Raw genomic sequence first — 20151 nt, 5'->3', positions numbered from 1 at the left:
GCTTTTTTCTTTTTGCTTATGTGATGCTGAGGAATCGAACCCAGGGCCTCAGGCATGCAAGGCAAGCGCTCTACCACTGAGCCACCTTCCCAGCCCCGATCTATAGGTAATTTATGGATATACAAAGCAATATTTAGTGTCCTGGGTAAGAGAAGGAGTTTAAGTTAAATAAAGAATTGAATGCTGTTTTCAGATTAAGAACTGGGAGGATGAGGAGCATTGGTAATTATGTTGCTGCATGAAGTTTAAGTTGCTCATGATGTTTTTTCAAATAGACAATTTAAGGATAACTACTGTATCAGATTTGAAAAATGTCCATATCACTATCCATCAATTACATTATCCTAAAATGAGAGATACAGATAATTGGTTCTCTTCAGAAGTGATTAAAATATATCCTATAAATAAAATTATCCTATAAAAGTTGCAATGCTTCACAGGATGGAATGATACATCATCTCTGAAGATGGTATAGATGAATGTTACCATGAAAAGACAGGCTGCATTAACCAAGTGACAAAAAGTCAAGTTGATTATATAAACTTTAGCCAAAGATACATACAAAATGTGTTGTGTGAAACTTTCTCTTATTTCTACCACTTACAAGCAGAGCACTTGCCTAGCATACAGGAGGTCGTGAGTTCTATTCCCAGCTTCACATGTATACAAAAACAATGCAGTCAGGTAGGCTGCTTTTTTCTTCAATAGTATGAGTGACAACAGCTTTTAGTATCCTTTCTTCAGAAGAAAATCAAATATTTCTTTAGAAAGCAATGGAATGACATGCCAGTACAATATTTACAATGGCATAAGTAATTGTGTATTTGGAGATAATGATCCGTGATTCCATTAAAAAAAATCCCTTTCATTTCCACAGGACTGCTCTGCATTTAGCCTGTGCTTGTGGCCATGTCAAAGTGGTGACCTTCCTAATCGCCAATGATTGTGAGATTGACCTCTGTGACAGCGACAACAGCACTGCGCTGATTAAGGTAGACTGGAACCATTGCTTTCAGTGTGAGATGGATTTGATTTAAATGCTTAGAAGAAAAAAATGTATCTCATTTAAAGCTTACAAATTTGTTAAATTTAGGGAATGTTTTTCTTGAACTCACTGAGTCCACAGTCTGTGTTTAATACTCTCAGGCTGTACAATGCCAGGAAGAGGAGTGTGCAACCATTTTACTAAAGCATGGCGCTGATTCAAACATTGAAGATGTCAGCGGCTTCACTGCTCTTCATTATGCTGTCTGCAATGGGAATAGTCCAATGGTTACCAAGCTGCTTGCATATAATGCAAACATCGAAGCAAAGACTAAGGTATAGAAGACTCAAATTTGATTCTAAAATATTTGAAATACCTGTGTTTTACTAGTGACAAAAGGGTTTATTTTCTGTGTTTAGAAGCTTGGCCATTCACTGAATAAAAATATTTTGAAATAATGTAAATGTTGAAGATGTCACTTTAAATATTGCTGTTTAAAAGCAGCCTTAGGGCTGGGAATGTGGCTTAGTGATAGAGTGCTTGCCTAGCATGCATGAAGCCCTGGGTTTGGTTCCTCAGCACCACATAAACAGAAAATGCCAGAAGTGCCACTGTGGCTCAAGTGGTAAAGTGCTAGCCTTGAGTGAAAGAAGCTCAGGGACAGTGCCCAGACCTTGAGTTCAAGCCCAGGACTGGCAACAAATAAAAAAAAAATAAAAGCAAGCCGGGCACCAGTAGCTCATGCCTATAATCCTAGCTATCAGGAGGCTGAAATCTGAGGATTGTGGTTCAAAGCCAGCCCAGAGAGGAAAGTCTGTGAGACTTTCTGTGTTATGGCTCAAGAGCTAGAGAGCTAGACTTGAGCTGAAGAATCCAGGGACAGCACCCAAGCCCAGAGTTCAAGCCCCATGACCAACAAAAGAACAAACCAACAACAACAAAAAACCAGCATTAGAAGGTTCAGCCTTTCTTCTATGCATTGTAACAAATTCATATGAAAACACTAAAGGGTTGTTTTGTTTTTCTTTTTCCATTCTTCTAATTCTGGCTTCTAACTGGAGATAAGAATCTCTCAGACTTATCTGCTCAGGCTGACCTTGAATCTCAATCCTCAGATCTCAGCCTCCTGAGTAACTAGACATGAATAGCCAGAAACCAGCAGTATTTTTAAACTTTTCTTTATCTAGCCTATAAATAATACATATAGATTGGTTTTAAATATATACATATATATATATATATATTTTTTTGCTTGGTTGTGGGGATTGAACTCAGGGTTGGATGCTATCCTAACGTTCAAGGCTAACATTCTACCACTGAGCCACAGCTCAGCTTCTGGTTTTCTAGTGGTTAACTGTGGATAAGAATCTCATGGAAGCTGGGCGCTGGTGGCTCACGCCTGTAATCCTAGCTACTCAGGAGGCTGAGATCTGAGGATCGCGGTTCAAAGCCAGCCTGGGAAGGAAAGTCCATGAGACTCTTCTCTCCAATTAACTACCAGAAAACTGGGAGTGGCGCTGTGGCTCAAGCGGCAGGGGGCTCACCTTGAGCTGAAGAACTCAGGGACAGTGCCTAGGCCCAGAGTTCAAGCCCCACGACTGACAACAACAACAACAACAACAAAAAAGAGTCTCATGGATTTTCCTGCCCAGGCTGGCTTTGAATAACAATCCTTACATCTCAGCCTCCTTAGTAGCTAAGATTACAGGCATGAGCTACCAGTGTCTGGTAGCTTTATAATTTTTACTGATAAGCTATGTTCTTTTTATTTGTGATTTATACTTTGCCAAAAATAAAAAGAATAACTCAAGGCAGTAATTAAAATGGAGGAAGAATAAAAATGGATTCAGTAGATTAGTCTGACACATGTCTTTAATCCAGCATTCAGGAGTAGAAGGCAGGAGAATCATGAAATCCAAGCCAATCTTGGATATGTAGGGAGATCCATGTTTCAATAAATAAACAAGCAAGCAAGCACATAAATAAACAAAAAGTATGCATCCCAGAATTATCTTAAGAATAAAATTAGGTATGGAACTTAGTAAGAACTTGGTAAGAATGTTTCACCTTAGCTGGGCACTGGTGGCTCACGCCTGTAATCCTAGCTACTCAGGAGGCTGAGATCTGAGGATCGCGGTTCAAAGCCAGCCTGGGCAGGAGAGAACGTGAGACTCCTATCTCCAATAAACCACCAGAAAACTGGAAGTGGCGCTGTAGCTCAAGTGGAAGAGCGCTCGCCTTGAGCTGAAGAGTTGAGGGTCAGCACCCACGCCCAGAGTTCAAGCCCCACGACCGACCAAAAAAAAAACAAAAAACAAAAAAAAAATCTCATGGAGGGGCTGAGATGGTGTCTCAGTGGTAGAGTGCTTGCCTTGTATGCATGAGGCCCTGGGTTCAATTCCTTAGCACCGCATAAGCAGAAAAAGAGGTAGAACACTAGCCTTGAGCTGAAAAGCTGAGGGACAGCGTCCAGGCCCAGAGTTCAGGCCCACGACTGACAAAAACAACAACAACAACAAAAAAGAATCTCATGGATTTTCCTGCCCAGGCTGGCTTTGAATAACAATCCTTACATCTCAGCCTCCTTAGTAGCTAAGATTACAGGCATGAGCTACCAGTGTCTGGTAGCTTTATAATTTTTACTGATAAGCTATGTTCTTTTTATTTGTGATTTATACTTTGCCAAAAATAAAAAGAATAACTCAAGGCAGTAATTAAAATGGAGGAAGAATAAAAATGGATTCAGTAGATTAGTCTGACACATGTCTTTAATCCAGCATTCAGGAGTAGAAGGCAGGAGAATCATGAAATCCAAGCCAATCTTGGATATGTAGGGAGATCCATGTTTCAATAAATAAACAAGCAAGCAAGCACATAAATAAACAAAAAGTATGCATCCCAGAATTATCTTAAGAATAAAATTAGGTATGGAACTTAGTAAGAACTTGGTAAGAATGTTTTACCTTAGCTGGGCACTGGTGGCTCATACCTGTAATCCTAGCTATACAAGAGACTGAGATCTGATGATCATGGTTCAAAGCCAGCCTGGGAAGGAAAGTCCATGAGACTCTTCTCTCCAATTAACTACCAGAAAACTGGGAGTGGCGCTGTGGCTCAAGCGGCAGGGGGCTCACCTTGAGCTGAAGAACTCAGGGACAGTGCCTAGGCCCAGAGTTCAAGCCCCATGACTCATACACACACACACACACACACACACACAAGAATGTTTCATCTTATGGTGGATGAACTCCATAGACTTTTTACTAACAAGCATTCAAAGTTTCTTCGAAGCCTGTATCATTTAATTTAGTGATTTTTTTTTTTTTGAGGCAGGTATCTGAAATCCTAAAACCATAAGTAGAAGAATATCAGGCAAGCTTCCTCCACAACCTGCAGAAAGTATCTGATACTGGAGAGTTCCTAATACAATGAATGTCTCTGAAACTCTACTTCGTCAAATACTAGTGTTTGCCAGAAGAAATCCTATAATATAGGAATTAAACAAAATTAAAAAGATTTATTTCTGGGTACATAATGCAGTTTGTCTTATTTCAAATTATTTATTTCATTTATGTGGTACTGAGGAATTGAATCCAGGGCCTCATGCCTGCTAGGCAAGCACTCTATCACTAAGCCACATTCCCCAGCCTGTCTTATTTCCCAAGGACATGATTATCGAGTTTTTATGTTGGGGCACAGCACAACTGGAAAAGTAAATATTCTTCAGAATATAGACAGAAATCCTAATCTAGACATGATAATTTAGTTCTTTTTTTTTTTTTTTGCCAGTCCTGGGGCTTGAACTCATGGCTTGGGCCCTGTCCCATAGCTTCTTTTGCTCAGGGCTAGCACTCTACTACTTGAGCCACAGTACACCACTTCTGACTTTTTCTTTCTTTCTTTCTTTCTTTCTTTTTGGGTCCGTTCATGAGGCCTGAACTCTGGGCCTGGGCACTGTCCCTCAGCTCTTCAGCTCAAGGCTAGTGCTCTACCTCTTGAGCCACAGCGTCACTTCTGGCTTTTTTCTTTTTGCTTATGTGGTTCTGTAGAATCGAACCCAGGGCCTCAGGCATGCAAGGCAAGCACTCTACCACTGAGCCACCTTCCCAGCCCCACTTCTGACTTTTTCTGTTTATATGGTACTGAAGAATTGAACCCAGGGCTTCATGCATGCTAGGCAAGTACTCTACCACTAAGCCACATTCCTAGCCCAATTTAGTTATCTATCCAATCACATAGTGAACATATTTGCTACTATATATTTGGACTTGGGGCTTTTGGGAGAAAAGTACAGTCTGTTAAGAAGCTCTTGTCTTAGATAGGAGCAATCATGATACCCTACAAATGATGCAATTGAGGCAAGGACTCATGGAACCAGTTAACAGTAGAAGCGAGTTTTGTAGAGTAATGGGGTTATTGTAACAAATCTCAGTGGGAGGGAACTGTCAGAAGGAGCAACACATGTGAAAGCACAGTGTAAGGAGAAGGAACACTACTGGTGATTTACTCTATATGTCTGTATTTACAGGGTCTTTTATGACATTTTCAATTTGGTTGAGATTGTGTGAATTATAAAGTGATTTTTGTCATTTTGCAGGATCACCTCACACCTTTTTTACTTGCTCTAAGGGAAAGCAAAGTACATGTGGCAGACCTTTTAATAAGGAAGGGAGCAAATATACATGCACTTGATGAATTTAGAAGGTATGTCTTTAAAAATGTAAACTTTAAGCTGGGCACCAGTGGCTCACACCTGGAATCCTAGCTACTCAGGAAGCTCAGATCTGAGGATCATGGTTTGAAAGCAGCTCAGGCAGCAAAGTCCATGGTTCTGTTAGCCACCAAAACCCAGAAGTGGAGCTGTGGCTAAAGTGGTAGAGTGCTAGCTTTGAGCACAAAAGCTCAGAGACAGCATCCAGGCCCCTGAGTTTAAGTCCCATGACTGATACACACACATACATACACAAAAATAAACCTCAATGATGCTCTAGTGTGATAATAATCACTCAAGTCAGATATTTAATTGATGGGAAGAAGATTAACCTATGCTCATCTGTGAACAAATGCAATCATGTAGAAACCATGAGGAAAATGACCTATATAACTGTGGACAGGGATGGGATGGGGAAATTGGGTAAAGCAAAGGAAGGGGTGACATTGTCTAAAAAAATAAATATACTCATTACATGACTTACAAAATGGTAACCCCTATACAAACACATTAAAAACAACAATAAAATTATATAAAAAATGTTGACATAAACCATCAGGTAGAAAAGCAATTATTTGTAGTAATACAAAAAGAACATAATGGAGTACATGCTCCCTTAATTAATTATTATTTGAATTTTGTTGGTCACATGATCATATGCTCACAGGGTTTCATTTTTCATTTGTTTTTGTTTTAAAATTATTTATTAAGCATAAATAAGAGTTGGAAATTCTAGTCTGTTGGATGACTCTGCCTTTTTTTCTTTCAATAGTCAAGTTTTTAATTTACTTGTTCATTTCTTGCATTTGAAGTACTCTTTGATGATATCCTTGGCCTAAGACTCTGTATATCGTCTTTAACGGCTACACAACTGCAACCAGCCATTTTTATGATTTTTCTTCCCTCTGGATCATTTTGCAGAGGCCTACCCACTCCTCTAGCTTTTTGTTGTTGTTGTTGTCATTGACCTTAAGATTGATTTGGTGTTCAGTAAAGGGTCTCCACCAACTGGACATACACGAGCTCATTACAATTCGAAGCAAACACACTCAGATATGTTTGGCTCTTGTGTAAGGCTTTGGCTGCTTGGTGAATTACACATGCTAGGCCTTGGTGGATGAGAGCGGTCTTCAGCACCTCTTGTAAACCAGTACAGAATTAATGTCCATTACACCTCCAGAAGCGGTGCTTTCCTCCTCCATGGCGTGGATTATGGGTGAAGCCAATCTCGCCTGCCTTGGCAGCTGCTGGGAAAGAGCTAGATGACTCTGCTTTAAGGCGATTCCATGGAAGAATATTGCTGTTAGGCTATTCCTAAATGACTCTTAATGGCCATTAGTGCTGTAAAGACTTGTTTCTTCTACCTGATTTAGTTTGATGCTTTTATTTTATGACAAAAGAAAAATAGATTTAACTGGAAAAACTTGAACTGTGAAGATGTCCTAGGTATATGATAAAGGCTTTGAAATCACTGCATTTAATTTCTAGCTTTCCCATATTCTATTTATGTGTCTTAGCAAAAATTATTTATCCCCAGATGCGTTCCATGAGATGAAAAAGAGGATAATAGCCTTTAAGGATAGTTTCAACACTATTTATCTACCATTTAGTTTATTGCCTTCCACCTTGTGATCAATATAATTAAACTACCGTATTAGTACTACTATTATTTTATCTATTTATTTATTTATTTATTTTTTGGGTCCAGTCGTGGAGCCTGAACTCTGGGCCTGGGCGCTGTCCCTCAGCTCTTCAGCTCAAGGCTAGTGCTCTACCTCTTGAGCCACAGCACCACTTCCAGCTTTTTTTCTTTTTGTTTATGTGGTGCTAAGGAATCGAACCCAGGGCCTCATGCATGCAAGGCAAGTGCTTTACCACTGAGCCACCTTCCCAGCCCCACTATTATTATTTTAAATACATTTTCATATTGTTACCATTATTCTATTCACACAAATAGATTTTACTTACATGAACATCAGCTGACCTGAAATTCAATGTGTTCCTTTGGATTAGGGAATAAGTGGGGAATTACTCATTTTACCTAGATAAATGACCTTAACACATTTATTATCCATTAAAGTCCACATTAAATGAGAGATTCTGGATATATTATCCCAGTGCAACAAAAGGTTCTCCGTTTGATTTTTCCTTTGAGCCTCAGAGATAATTTCCAGAGGCAAATATCAGAGCATATACCTGTCAGTAACTTTCTGCACAGACAGACAAGGTATCAAATTCGTAGTATTTATCTATTTATCTGTATAAATAACTCAGTGAAAGTAGCCAACAGTGACACTGTCTATGTTTTTTTAGAAATGCTCTCATGTATGCCGTAAGATGCGAATCAAAAGATATGATCGCGCTTCTTCTTCAACGAGGCATTGAGGTTTCCCATCAAGATGGTTTTGGATGGACTGCGTTACAATATGCAGCTGCAAGTCGTTCTAGGATGTAAGTGTTCACTTTAACATCGAGTAGAGGTTTAAAACAGTTACTATTACACTATTTCACTGGTTGATAAAGTTTTAGAAGGACTGTGAGTTAGTATACTTCATCAGTCAGTAACAAAGCAAAAAGACTAGTTAGAAGTAGCAATTTGTGCGGAATATTTTACCCCAGAACTTTTTTTTTGAGGGAGGGGATTGGGGGCTTTGGCAGTAATGGAGATTACTTGTAATTGGCAAGTGTTCTATCATTGAGGTGGATCTCTAGCCCCTAGATCAGGAATTTTAAGGCCTTTTTTTCTTAGGAATCCCAGCATGGGGTCTTTTACCTGGGATCTAGAGTATCACATCTTTGATTTTTGTAATTAGCTATTTGGGACTTGAAATGTTTAGTTGAGCTGAAAAATAACATTACTTTCTCCTGGGGGAAGAACCTAAGGAGTTCATCAAATATAAGAATGTCAGGGGCTGGGAAGGTGGCTCAGTGGTAGAGCCTTGAGCTTAAGAGGGACAGTGCCCAGGCCCAGAGTTCAGGCCCCACGACCGGACCCTCCCCCCCAAAAAAAAAGAATGTCAGTCTCCTTTCACAAGTCAGAGAGATGGGGGAAAAAGGGAGAATCTAATTACGCTTTTGTTTCTGTTGGTTCTATATCTGCAATGTTGCTGTTAAAACTGGGTCTGGGAGTCCAGAAATGATTTCTTTTACTACCTTGCTGCCCTTACTGACCTATACTGCTGAGTCTTTTTTTTTTTTTTGGCCCATTGTGAGGCCTGAACTCTGGGCCTGGGCGCCATTTCTCAGCTTTTAGCTCAAGGCTAGCGCTCTACCACTTAAGCCACAGTGCCACAGTGCCACTTCCAACTTTTTCTGCTTAAGTGGTGCTGAGGAATCGAACCCAGGGCCTCACGCATGCAAGGCAAGCGCTCTACCACTGAGCCACCTTCCCAGCTTTATTATTATATTTTTTAGTTCATCTGTACTTAGGTTTTTTGTTTTTGGTTGTGTGTTTGCTTTGTTTTGTCAATCCTGGAGCTTGAACTCAGGGTCTGAGCACTGTCCTTAACTTCTTTTGCTCAAGGCTAGTGCTCTATGACTTGAGCCACAGCACCATTTCTGGCTTTTTCTGTTTATGTGGTACCGAGGAATCAAACCCAGGGTTTTATGCATGCTAAGTAAGCACTCTACCATTAAGCCACATTCCCCACCCTGTACTTAATTAATGTATTTAAGCTCAGTATTTCCAAAGCTATCTGCTTTGGTAATGGGACCTCCTAGCTTTAAACAATCATATTGTTTGTAAAATGACCTTTTCTCATAATCACAATCTTACGTGGAGTCTACATCTTCCTGTAAATCCTCTAGGCAAGTTACCTTCTTAGGACTTTATCTTTTCTGCTAGCAAATACTAGTTGAGATCATTCTAAATTATCAGATTCAAATAGTGTTGGAGGAAGGGATTGGAGGTTTTTTTGTTTTTGTTTTTTATTCATTTCTATCTGAGACCAGGACTTGAACTTGGTATCTGACATTTTCACTCATTGGCTGGTGATCCACCATATGAGCCACTCCTTCAAACCCATCTTTTTGGTCATGGGGCTTGAACTCTGGGGCTGGGCTGTCCCTGAGTTCTTCAGCTCAAGGCTAGTGCTCTACCACTTGAGCCACAGTGCCACTTCCGATTTCTTGATGGTTGATTGTCCAATAAGAGTCTCACAGACTTTCCTGCTTTGAATCATGATCTTCAGCCTCCTGAATAGCTAGGATTACAGGCATGAGCCACCAACCCCATCTTTTTTAGTACTAGCTCTGGACCAAAGGTTCCTGAGTATCCTGTGTATTGTCTTAGATTATAAAAAATCCTGCATCAACTTTCCCACAATGCATGCCATTTTGCAACTAAGTACTCAAGTGATGTTTTTACTATTGTCACAGTAATGAGAATGTCCCCAAAGACTTTATGCCTCAAGCTTTCAAGATATTTTCAAATGCTGTCTCACAAGGAAAACAAAATTCTCTGATCTGAAGTATACTGGTTGGATATAAGAGCTAAACAGCATCATTCCTTATTTGTGTCCATGGCTTTTTTTTTCCCTTTTTGTAAATTCCAAGTAAGTTGGAGATAAACATGTAGATTGAACATTATTATAACAAATGTGCTGTTGAAAAATTGGTTAGATAGGTTGATTGACTTTATGTGCTTAGTGTGATTGATTAAATACTGAACAATATTTTAATCTAATTTTAGTATTTGCATATTAGTGAAAATTTAGTTATAAATTGTTAAATAGCTGATTTGTTATGAATCACAAACTGCAAATAATTGAACAGCTATTATCCAAAACTTGGGCTTAAATTTTCCGGATACTTGCAAAAGACACACACATTGGATTATATTTAGGATTCCAAAACTGTTCAGCATTAAGGAACAAATTATCTGGTCCTGGTGACTCACACCTATAATCCTAGCTAATCAGGATGCTGAGATCTGAGGATCACAGTTGGAAGCCAGCCTGGGGAGGAAAGTTCATGAGACTCTCCCCTTAATCACTAAAAAGCTGGAAGTAGAGCTGTGGCCAGCCTTGAGTGAAAAAGCTAAGGGAGAGCACTCAGGCTCTGAGTTCAAACCTCAGTACCAGCATGCATGTGTGTGTGCTAAAAGAAACAGATTATATCATTGCTCTATTATTTACATACACGATTGTGTATGTTGTTATATTATTTCATTAAATCTTCACAGCAGCCAGCAGAACTGAAACAATAAAAAGAAAACTTTGAGCCCAAGAGAAACAATTTTCCCAAGAAAACCAGCTATTGGTTACGAAGCTAAGACTTTTACTGTGATGTGTCCTTATGTCAAGCACATCTAGTTCATGTGCTATGCTATCATGTACTACACAGTGATTTCCCTTTATTTTTCTTCTTTAACTACAAGCCTAATGAAGTTTTAGAGCTTACAACCTTTAAAGATGGAAAAAATTTTAATAATATCTCTGATATTGTCTGAAACATTCCTAAGAATTTCACAAATTTGACCTTTTTTTCTTATTAACATTAAAATGATAATTTCCTTACTTTTATGTGGCAGCTGGAACATACTTTTGAACTATGAAGAACACGAGCTTAATAATTTACAAGAGAGCAATACAGGTAGGAGCAAATTACCGGAATTACTTCTGATAGTCCTATATATAATAGGTCATAGTAAGGAAGTTTAGATTCCAAGAGTGGTTTAAAAGGCCAAGTGTAACTTGTATTTTCAAGTTTCATAATTTCTCTGTTAATAGGGCTCAGAATGAGTAAGGAAATGACACAAAGTTTACAATCTGAAACAGTGTTGTCTAAAAAGGAATTACTTGATCCTTGGTCCTTGAAACCTCAGATATCTTTGTGTAAATAAGAAAAAGGCTGGTAGAGTGGCTCATGTGGGAAAGGGCTTCCCTGGCTAGCCCAAGGCCTTGAGTTCAAACCCCAGTAATGGCAAAAAAAAAAAAGAAAAAAAAGTATGTATTTGTTTGCCCAGCACCAGTGTCTCCTGCCTAGCTACTCAGGAGGCTGAGACTGAAGATCATGGTTTAAAGCCAGCCTGGCATGAAAGTCTGCGACTCTTAATTCCAATGTACCAGCAAAAATGTGGAAGTGGAACTGTAGCTCATGTGGTAGTGCACAGCCTTGAGTGAAAAAGCTAAAAGACACTGCCCAGACCCTCACCTGAGCCACTGCTCCACTTCCAGCTTTTTGTTGCTTAATTGGAGTTAAGATTCAGCTCTGGCTGAATTTGAATCATGAGCCTCAGATCTGAGCTTTCTGAGTGGCCAGGATTACAAGTATGAGTCATCACTACCTGATTTATTTTCTTATTTTTATATCATTTTATAATAATTATTATTTGTGATGCAGAGGATTGAATTTATGGCATCCCACATACTAAGCAATTACTCAGCCATTGAGCCACAACCTTAGCCCAAGGGAAATTCTTATAGGTTCATAGTGATTTTTTGTCATATTTTACCTGAAGTGAAAAGGAATCAAAGTTTTCTGTCTCATTTTGCATGTGGACGCATGTGTGCGCGCACACACACACACATACACACACACACACACACACCACTCATATGAATCTATCAACTTTTGCCTAGCAACTTGCTACCACCCAATATCACTAGCTGTGACTATTACCTATAGTTCAGAGTTCCTAATCTCTGATGATAGCTCAAAGAATTTTTTCCATGGGAGACAAAATAATAACTACATTCAAGCCATGATTTTCTCACAGGAAAAATAGAAAGAACAGCTTATTAGTATCTTCCCCAGAAGAGAACTAGGGAGAATCAGCATCACACTGATTTGTCTTGAGCTCTTGCCATCCAACAGCTGAAAAGACTATGCAGATGCTTGTGTCTGTATTTTATCATCCAGTGCCAGTAGATTGAACATCCTTGTAACAGGGTAAATAGTTTTCACCAAATTCTCAGAAAAGCTGTGTTGTGTCATTAAAAAAGTAAGAATACACAGACAGAAAGACAAACAGAGAGATAGAGAGACAGACAGACAGAGAGACAGAGAGAAAGTGTCTTGGGACTTGAACACAGAGCCTCAGTGCTATCCCTGAGCTTTTGTGCTGCAGATTAGTACTCTACTACTTTGAGCTGCAGCTCCTTTTCCAGCTTGTTGGTAGTTGATTGGAGATAAGAGTCTCATGAATTTTCATGCCCAGTTTGGCTTTGAACCGTGAACCTCAAATCTCAGCCTTCTGAATAGCTAGGATTATAGGTGTGAGCCTGTATTCTTTTAAGAATTATTCCTAGTGCCATTTTCTTTCTAGAAAAATCAAGCTTATTGCCTGACACTGTCAGTTTATGATACAGCTTCTGCTACTGACACTATTTACTGATATTTTCTGACAACATAGCCCTCAAGTTGATTATGGCCATTATACACAGTTTTCTTTTAGGAATCAAAATTTGATCTTTGTATCCAATGACTGCGAAGAAGTGGAAGAGTTCTGAATGTATAACAACCTATCAGAAGTATTTAATTAGAAGTTAATTAATATTAACTCTAGACTGTTCTTCAGGTATAGTCCCTGAATGCTTGCTACCAAAACATCAATTTATGTTTTGATATTTTGTGTGCTTAAAATTTATTTAAGCTGGGAGCTGTAATGCTAGCTATGCAGGAGACTAAGATCTGAGGACCATGGTTCAAAGTCCAAGAGTCTCTTACCTCCAATTAACTACTGGGAAGCCAGAGTCGTGCTGTGGCTCAAAATGGAAGAGCACTGTCCTTGAGCAAAAGAGCTCAGGGACAGTGCCCAGGCCCTTAATTCAAGCCCCACAACCAACAACAACAAAAAACACCTATATAAAATATATTTTCTCTTTTTTCTTTAATAGCATCTAGTAGCTCTGAAGACAACTCTTTAACCAGGTACGTTTATTATTTCCTATAGTCATTACAACATATTTGTAAAATATTTGCACTATTATGACCTGTTTTTATTAATTATGCTATGCAGCTGTCATTCAGAGAGGCTGGTTAATCAATGAAGTTTTCCCCTTTTTATATGGCCTTTGTTTTCTTTTTCCACCACTAAAATCTGTTCTTAATTTTTACAATCTTTTCTGCTTTCCTTTTTGTTTCGTCTATAATTTCTGTCAGCTAAGTATTCCTTTTTTTTGTGGAGAGAATTAGAAGTACAAAGAATTTCATAATTGAAAGAAAATCATTAAAGGTAATCAAAACAATCTGTAGTGTCTCAACTTAAATGTAACATTTTGGACAAATGGTTGTTATGATGGAGAACATAAAACACAAGGATTAGCATTAAAGTGATTGTTCTGGATATAGGAAATGGTATAAGTGAAATTTAATCTCATGGTCCTAATTTCTAAGGCCAGTTGCCTTTCTTATTTGTTATTATATAGGTGGGTTTTACTATTGCCAATGGAATAGGGTAAGAATGGAGTTACCAATGAAACCAACAGTAGAGGATGGGAGTAAGGTTAAGAAGGGAAGGGGAAACTTAAAAGGAAAAATGCTGTGTTGGGGTGGAATAAGAATTTGAAATAAAAGGGGGGTGGGGGAGGGATGGGAAGGGTAAACAAAGGAGGAGGCTACAATGCTTGATAAGGAATGTACTCACTATCTTGCCCATGTAATTGTAACCCCTCTGTACAGTATTTTCACAATAAAAAATTAAAAAAAAAGAATTTTAGAGAAAAGATCTGAATACTAAACTTAATCAAATTTGGTAAATGTAATACAGGAAGTGGTCACATAGGATATTGAATGTTACTTAGAAAGGCATATTAAAAGTAGGTATCTAAGGGAATCCTCAAAAATGTGTTGCTTAAGAAGGAAAAAAAAAAAAACAATTGTGTGGCTGGGTGTCAGTGGCTCACTCCTCTAATCCAGGTATTTAGAAGGCTGAGACTTGAGAATATGGTTCAAAGCTGGCTGGAGCAGAAAGGTGCATGAGACTCTTATCTCCAATAAACTAATACAAAAAAAGCTGTAAATAGTGCTATAGCTCAAGTGGTAGTCTTGAGCACAAAAAGGCTCAGGGACAGCATACAGACGCTGAGTTCAAGCTCCAGGACAGGCAACAAACAAACAAACAAAAACAAAAACAAAACAAAAAACTGTTGGAACTGACAATTGTCAAGATTTCTGTTGCAATTTTTTTTTAATAATTTGAGTCCTGGGAAGAGTATGTACAGCAGATAGGAATGTAGCATCATTGACAAAAATCTCAATTTACACAGTAGATTAGAATCTCTCTAGTACCAAGGGACTGGATATAGCTGAATGACATCTGTGGCCCAATGGAGATGTTTCCTCAAATCCCTCTCCTCCATTCCCAACTTACTGAGGTACTTCATATGCATATGTACAATAGTAAGGGTTCAGATTGGCTGGCGCGGCGATTACAGTTGGAAACAAGCCCGCACCGAGAGCAGGTAGTTACCTCCATTTAGCTCTTTTCAGGGGCAGGAAATACCAAAATTCCGCCCTTGGTCCTTTGTACACATACTTCTTTCAGGAAATCTACACCTTCTTCCTACACTGAAGACTTGAAGTGATAGAGACTGTCACTGAGCCCATAGGAAGGAAGATGCTTAGAGTATTTAGATTCGAGGACTCTGCTTGTGAAGTATCTCCTCTGAAGTATCTGAGTTATGTATGAAGCCCTAAACAAGAGAAGACCCAACTGGGAAAATAGATTTCATAATTTTTTTTTTTTGAGTTGGTTGTGGGGCTTGAACTCTGGGTCTGGGTGCTGTCACTGAGCTCTTCAGCTCAAGGCATAGTGCCACTTCTGGTTTTCTGGTGGTTAATTGGAGATGAGTCTCACAACCTTTCCTGCCCAGGCTACTTTGAACCATGATCCTCAGATCTCAGCCTCTTGAGTAGGATTACAGGTGTGAGCCACCAGTGCCCGGCTAGATTTCATAATTTTTAATGTTATATTCTCTCTCTAGGAAGAACATTCTCTTTTTTTTTTTTGATCCGGTCGTGGGGCCTGAACTCTGGGCCTGGGTGCTGTCCCTCAGCTCTTCAGCTCAAGGCTAGCGCTCTACCACTTGAGCCACAGCGCCACTTCCGGCTTTTTCTGCTTATGTGGTGCCAAGGAATTGAACCCAAGGCCTCATGCATGCAAGGCAAGCACTCTACCACTGAGCCAGCTTCCCAGCCCCCTGGGTTCTTTTTTATAGGTGCTTTTTATGCCGAAGAGCCAGCACTGCCATGGCTGCTGGTTACACAGCCTGGGTTTTTAACTAGGACTAGTTGGAGAAGGGAGAGTGTATCATTCTACATCATTTTAGGTAGAAAAAGTTTTGTGAGCATTAATTAGATTTCAGTTCGGCCTTTAGGATCGTCCATTTATGATGAAGGCTCAATGTTATTATCATTGTCATTATCATTATTTTTTGTGCCAGTCCTAGGGCTGAACTCAGTACTTGGGGTGCTATGCCTGAGATTTTGTACTCAAGGATAGTGCTCTACCACTTGAGCCACAGCTCCACTTCCAGCTTTTTGGTGATTAATTGGAGATAAGAATCTCATGGTCTTTTTTTTCTGCCCTGGCTAGGCTTGAAGGACAAACCTCAAATCTCAGCCTCCTAAGTAGATAGAATTGCAGGCATGAGCCACCAGCACTTAACCTGGCTTTTTTTTTTTTTTTTTTGTTGGTCAGTCGTGAGGCCTGTACTCTAGGCCTGGGCACTGGTCCTCAGCTCTTCAGCTCAAGGCTAGTGCTCTACCACTTGAGCCACAGCGCCACTTCCGGCTTTTTCTGCTTATGTGGTGCCAAGGAATTGAACCCAAGGCCTCATGCATGCAAGGCAAGCACTCTACCACTGAGCCAGCTTCCCAGCCCCCTGGGTTCTTTTTTATAGGTGCTTTTTATGCCGAAGAGCCAGCACTGCCATGGCTGCTGGTTACACAGCCTGGGTTTTTAACTAGGACTAGTTGGAGAAGGGAGAGTGTATCATTCTACATCATTTTAGGTAGCAAAAGTTTTGTGAGCATTAATTAGATTTTCAGTTCGGCCTTTAGGATCGTCCATTTATGATGAAGGCTCAATGTTATTATCATTGTCATTATCATTATTTTTTGTGCCAGTCCTAGGGCTTGAACTCAGTACTTGGGGTGCTATGCCTGAGATTTTGTACTCAAGGATAGTGCTCTACCACTTGACTCATAGCCTACCTCTGGCTTTTTGGTGATTAATTCAAGGTAAGTATCTCATAGACATTCCTGGCTGGGCTGGCTTCAAACCATGATTCTCAGATCTCAGCCTCCTGAGTAGTTAGGATTACAGGCACCTGGTGAAGGTTCAGAATTTGTATATATTGGCTGTCACTATCTGATATGGAACAAAGAATGTTTCATAGGTTTTTCATTTTGTTATACATTTTTGTTTTAAAGGTGTTCCGATGAACCTTTTCCCCAAGTTTTCTCATCTATTTCAAAGCAAGGTGATGGTAATTCTCATAGCAAGGTAAAGTACTCCTTTGTGAAATTAATTTTCTAGCTCTGATTTTTGTTTTAGGCAATTGCGCTGAGTTTGCATATGTATAGCAACGCGCTTAGACTTAATACGTTTTACTTCATTTATTTAAACACTTCAAATGCAATCCATACGAATAGCTAACTCTTAGGCCTACTTGTACTAAGCGTGCCCCACACCCAGGGGAGCTCACGTGGCACCGCACTTGGTCCGGAGGTCCAGGGGAGTCTGCTGAGGGTATGAGTCGCTGGAGGAGCGGCAGGCTTCCCAGCGGAGGGTCGATCCGACGTGGAGTCACTAGCTCGGGAGTCACTGCCCTGGGCTTTTGCATGTTTTAGGCTGGCCCTTCATTTCTGGCTGTGTCTGATTACCAGGGTTGCCTCGATGGCAGCTCTGCTTCTGGTCTGGTCTGGCAATGGATGAAGGCGGTGCTGGCTTGCCTCTGGCTGGGTCTGGTTATCTGGTGGGCTAGTTGCCTTGGTGATGGCTTTGTAGGCTCTCTTGTGTGTCCTTATCGTTCACAGTTCTCACTTCTAACTTCTAACTCCTAATTTTACAACTTAACATTTCATATCACACATACATTTCATATATTCTTATTCAATAGCCACCATATCAATGTTCAATAACACATTATGTTAGTATTCAATAACACACGATGTCAATATTCCACAATATTAACTCCATTAATGCTTACTTTTAAAACTTAGGCATGTTCTATTCCATCATTGTTTTATATAGAATTATGTGTAGTTGATTGGAGATAGTAGGGACTGCAGAATGGTGTGAGAAACACATGGCAACAGGAAAGTTTATTCACAGTACTTTTCCCACAGTACAGGTAATTTGGCTAAGTATTGTTTGCTGTGACTTTTAGTTTATACTAACAGGGCTTTTATATTTCTCAAATGTTAATAAATCTCTACTGGATCCAATGAGTAATTATAGTAATCAAATTACAGACCTCAAATAATTTCTCTAGTGCATTTAGTTTCAAACGATGTGCAGATTTTTCTTGGAAACTTAATTTTTTTTTAATTTAAAAAGTTTTAGTACCATAGAGCATTTAGGAAAGTTAATAAAAGTTTTTCTTTACACTTGGCTCTCTGTTTAGACTAAAATAATAGTAGGAAGTATGGAAATTTATAAATTTAAAAAAGTTCTCAAAATTTATATCACAAAGGGATTTTAGTATGCTTTCTTTCTTTCTCTCTCTCTCTCTTTTTTTTTTCCGTTAGTTGTGGGGCTTGAACTCTGGGCTTGGGTGCTTGTCCCTCAGCTCTTCAGCTCAAGGCTAGAGCTCTACCACTTGAGCCACAACACCACTTCCAGTTTTCTGAATGGTTTATTGGAGGTAAGAGTCTCACAGACTTTCCTGCCCATGCTGGCTTTGAACTATGATCCACAGATCTCAACCTCCTGAGTAGCTAGGATTATAGGCATGAGCCACCGGCACCCTGCTTTATTGTATTTTCTAAAAAATTAAGAATCTGTGTGAAACTGTCCATGTAACTGAGGAATACATGATCTGTTTCAAATACTAATCAGAATCAGAGACTCTCATTAGTCATATGAGAATACTTTAATTTTAGAAATTGTTTGCATTCTTTCCGGGTACTGGTGGCTCATACCTGTAATTCTAGCTACTCAGGAGACTGAGATCTGAGGGTCATGTTTGGAAGCCATCCTGGGCAGGAAAGTCTGTGAGACTCAACTCCAATTAAATACCAGAAAACCAGAAGTAGAGCTGTGGCTCAAGTGCTAGAGCACTAGCCTTGAACAAAAGCTCATGAACAGTGCCAAGGTCCTGAGTTCAAGCCCCAGAACTGGCGCACACACACATACACACGCACACACACACACACACGCACACACACACACACACACACACACACACAGTCCTTGTTATTCTAACATTTCAAATTTTATATTTTGTAATTAATGATTTAAATATTCATTTAAAGTTCCTGCCCTGAGCTATACAAGTTTAGGAAACCTGTGTATATCCTGTAGCCTCTAGACTGAGGTCTTGAATAAGTATGTAGAATAAGTAAATTAACATTATTAATGTAAATATATGAATAGATAAATGGATTTTAAAATGGAATGTTACATGCAATGTAATGTACATTAAACATCTACTAATTATTAAATTTCTAAAAATGTGTAAGCGTTTCTCTAGCATTTAGGATGTATGAGTTCAGCTAAGTAATTCTGAGGAAGATTTAATTAAGAAAACTTAGAGAAACATTATCAACAGGAAAGAAATTTTAGTATATTTCTAGTATTCTCCAATTAGGACTTTAAAGACTTTAGAATATATTTCTGAAAATTTTAATCTGATGCAATGCCAATCTCCTTACATACACACACACATATATATATATATATATACTTTTAAAAAATCAAAGTTATATGTGTATATATATATATATATATATATTCCAAGCTCTATATTACTCTTTAGAATTCTAATTACCTTTCTGGGCATTGTTCACATCTGTAAATTCTAGCCACTGATAAAGCTGAGATCTGAGGATTGAGATTCAAAGCCAGCTTGGGCAGAACAATCTGAGAGATTCCACTCTCCAGTGAGCCAACAAAGTGATTGAAGTGTAGCTCAAATGGTCCAGTGCCAGCTGTGAGCAAAAAAGCCAAGTGAGAGCCCTAGGCCATGGGTACACACACACACACACACACACACACACACACACAAATTCTGATGTCCATACTCCAAGTGGAGAATTAAAGTAACATTTCTTTTACCAGTTTTTTTTTGCTCTGATAATGTTTCAGTGTTCAGGTTGTGGTATTTAATGACATGTCAGATTGATTTGTATAGCAATGAAATTGAAGTCTATTATAGTAATACTTAAAAATTGTAGCATCATCAGTATCATTAGGGACATATTATTAAAAGTTCCTATGACATTCCTTTACACATTTTGTGGGGTTTTTGTGATATTGAGGATACATGAGCACAAATGGGGATTTTAC

At 39.1% G+C, this 20151-nt stretch overlaps 1 protein-coding gene and 1 pseudogene across 1 annotated transcript in view; one reads left to right on the top strand and one right to left on the bottom strand.

The window, feature by feature from the left end:
• The window catches only part of LOC105998347 (POTE ankyrin domain family member C-like), a 128709-nt gene that overhangs the window by 2568 nt on the left and 105990 nt on the right, over positions 1 to 20151 (top strand). The window contains exons 2-8 of the mRNA XM_013033031.1: positions 878 to 992; positions 1147 to 1320; positions 5583 to 5689; positions 8010 to 8147; positions 11227 to 11288; positions 13535 to 13568; positions 17073 to 17145. Of these exons, the coding sequence (XP_012888485.1) occupies positions 878 to 992; positions 1147 to 1320; positions 5583 to 5689; positions 8010 to 8147; positions 11227 to 11288; positions 13535 to 13568; positions 17073 to 17145 (703 nt within the window). The remainder of the gene's footprint in view (positions 1 to 877; positions 993 to 1146; positions 1321 to 5582; positions 5690 to 8009; positions 8148 to 11226; positions 11289 to 13534; positions 13569 to 17072; positions 17146 to 20151) is intronic.
• Positions 6486 to 6898, bottom strand: LOC105998360 (annotated as a pseudogene).

The sequence above is a fragment of the Dipodomys ordii genome, unplaced genomic scaffold, assembly GCF_000151885.1.
Source record: "Dipodomys ordii isolate 6190 unplaced genomic scaffold, Dord_2.0 Scaffold162, whole genome shotgun sequence".
Lineage (NCBI taxonomy): Eukaryota > Metazoa > Chordata > Mammalia > Rodentia > Heteromyidae > Dipodomys > Dipodomys ordii.
This window is presented reverse-complemented; position numbering and strand designations above follow the sequence as displayed.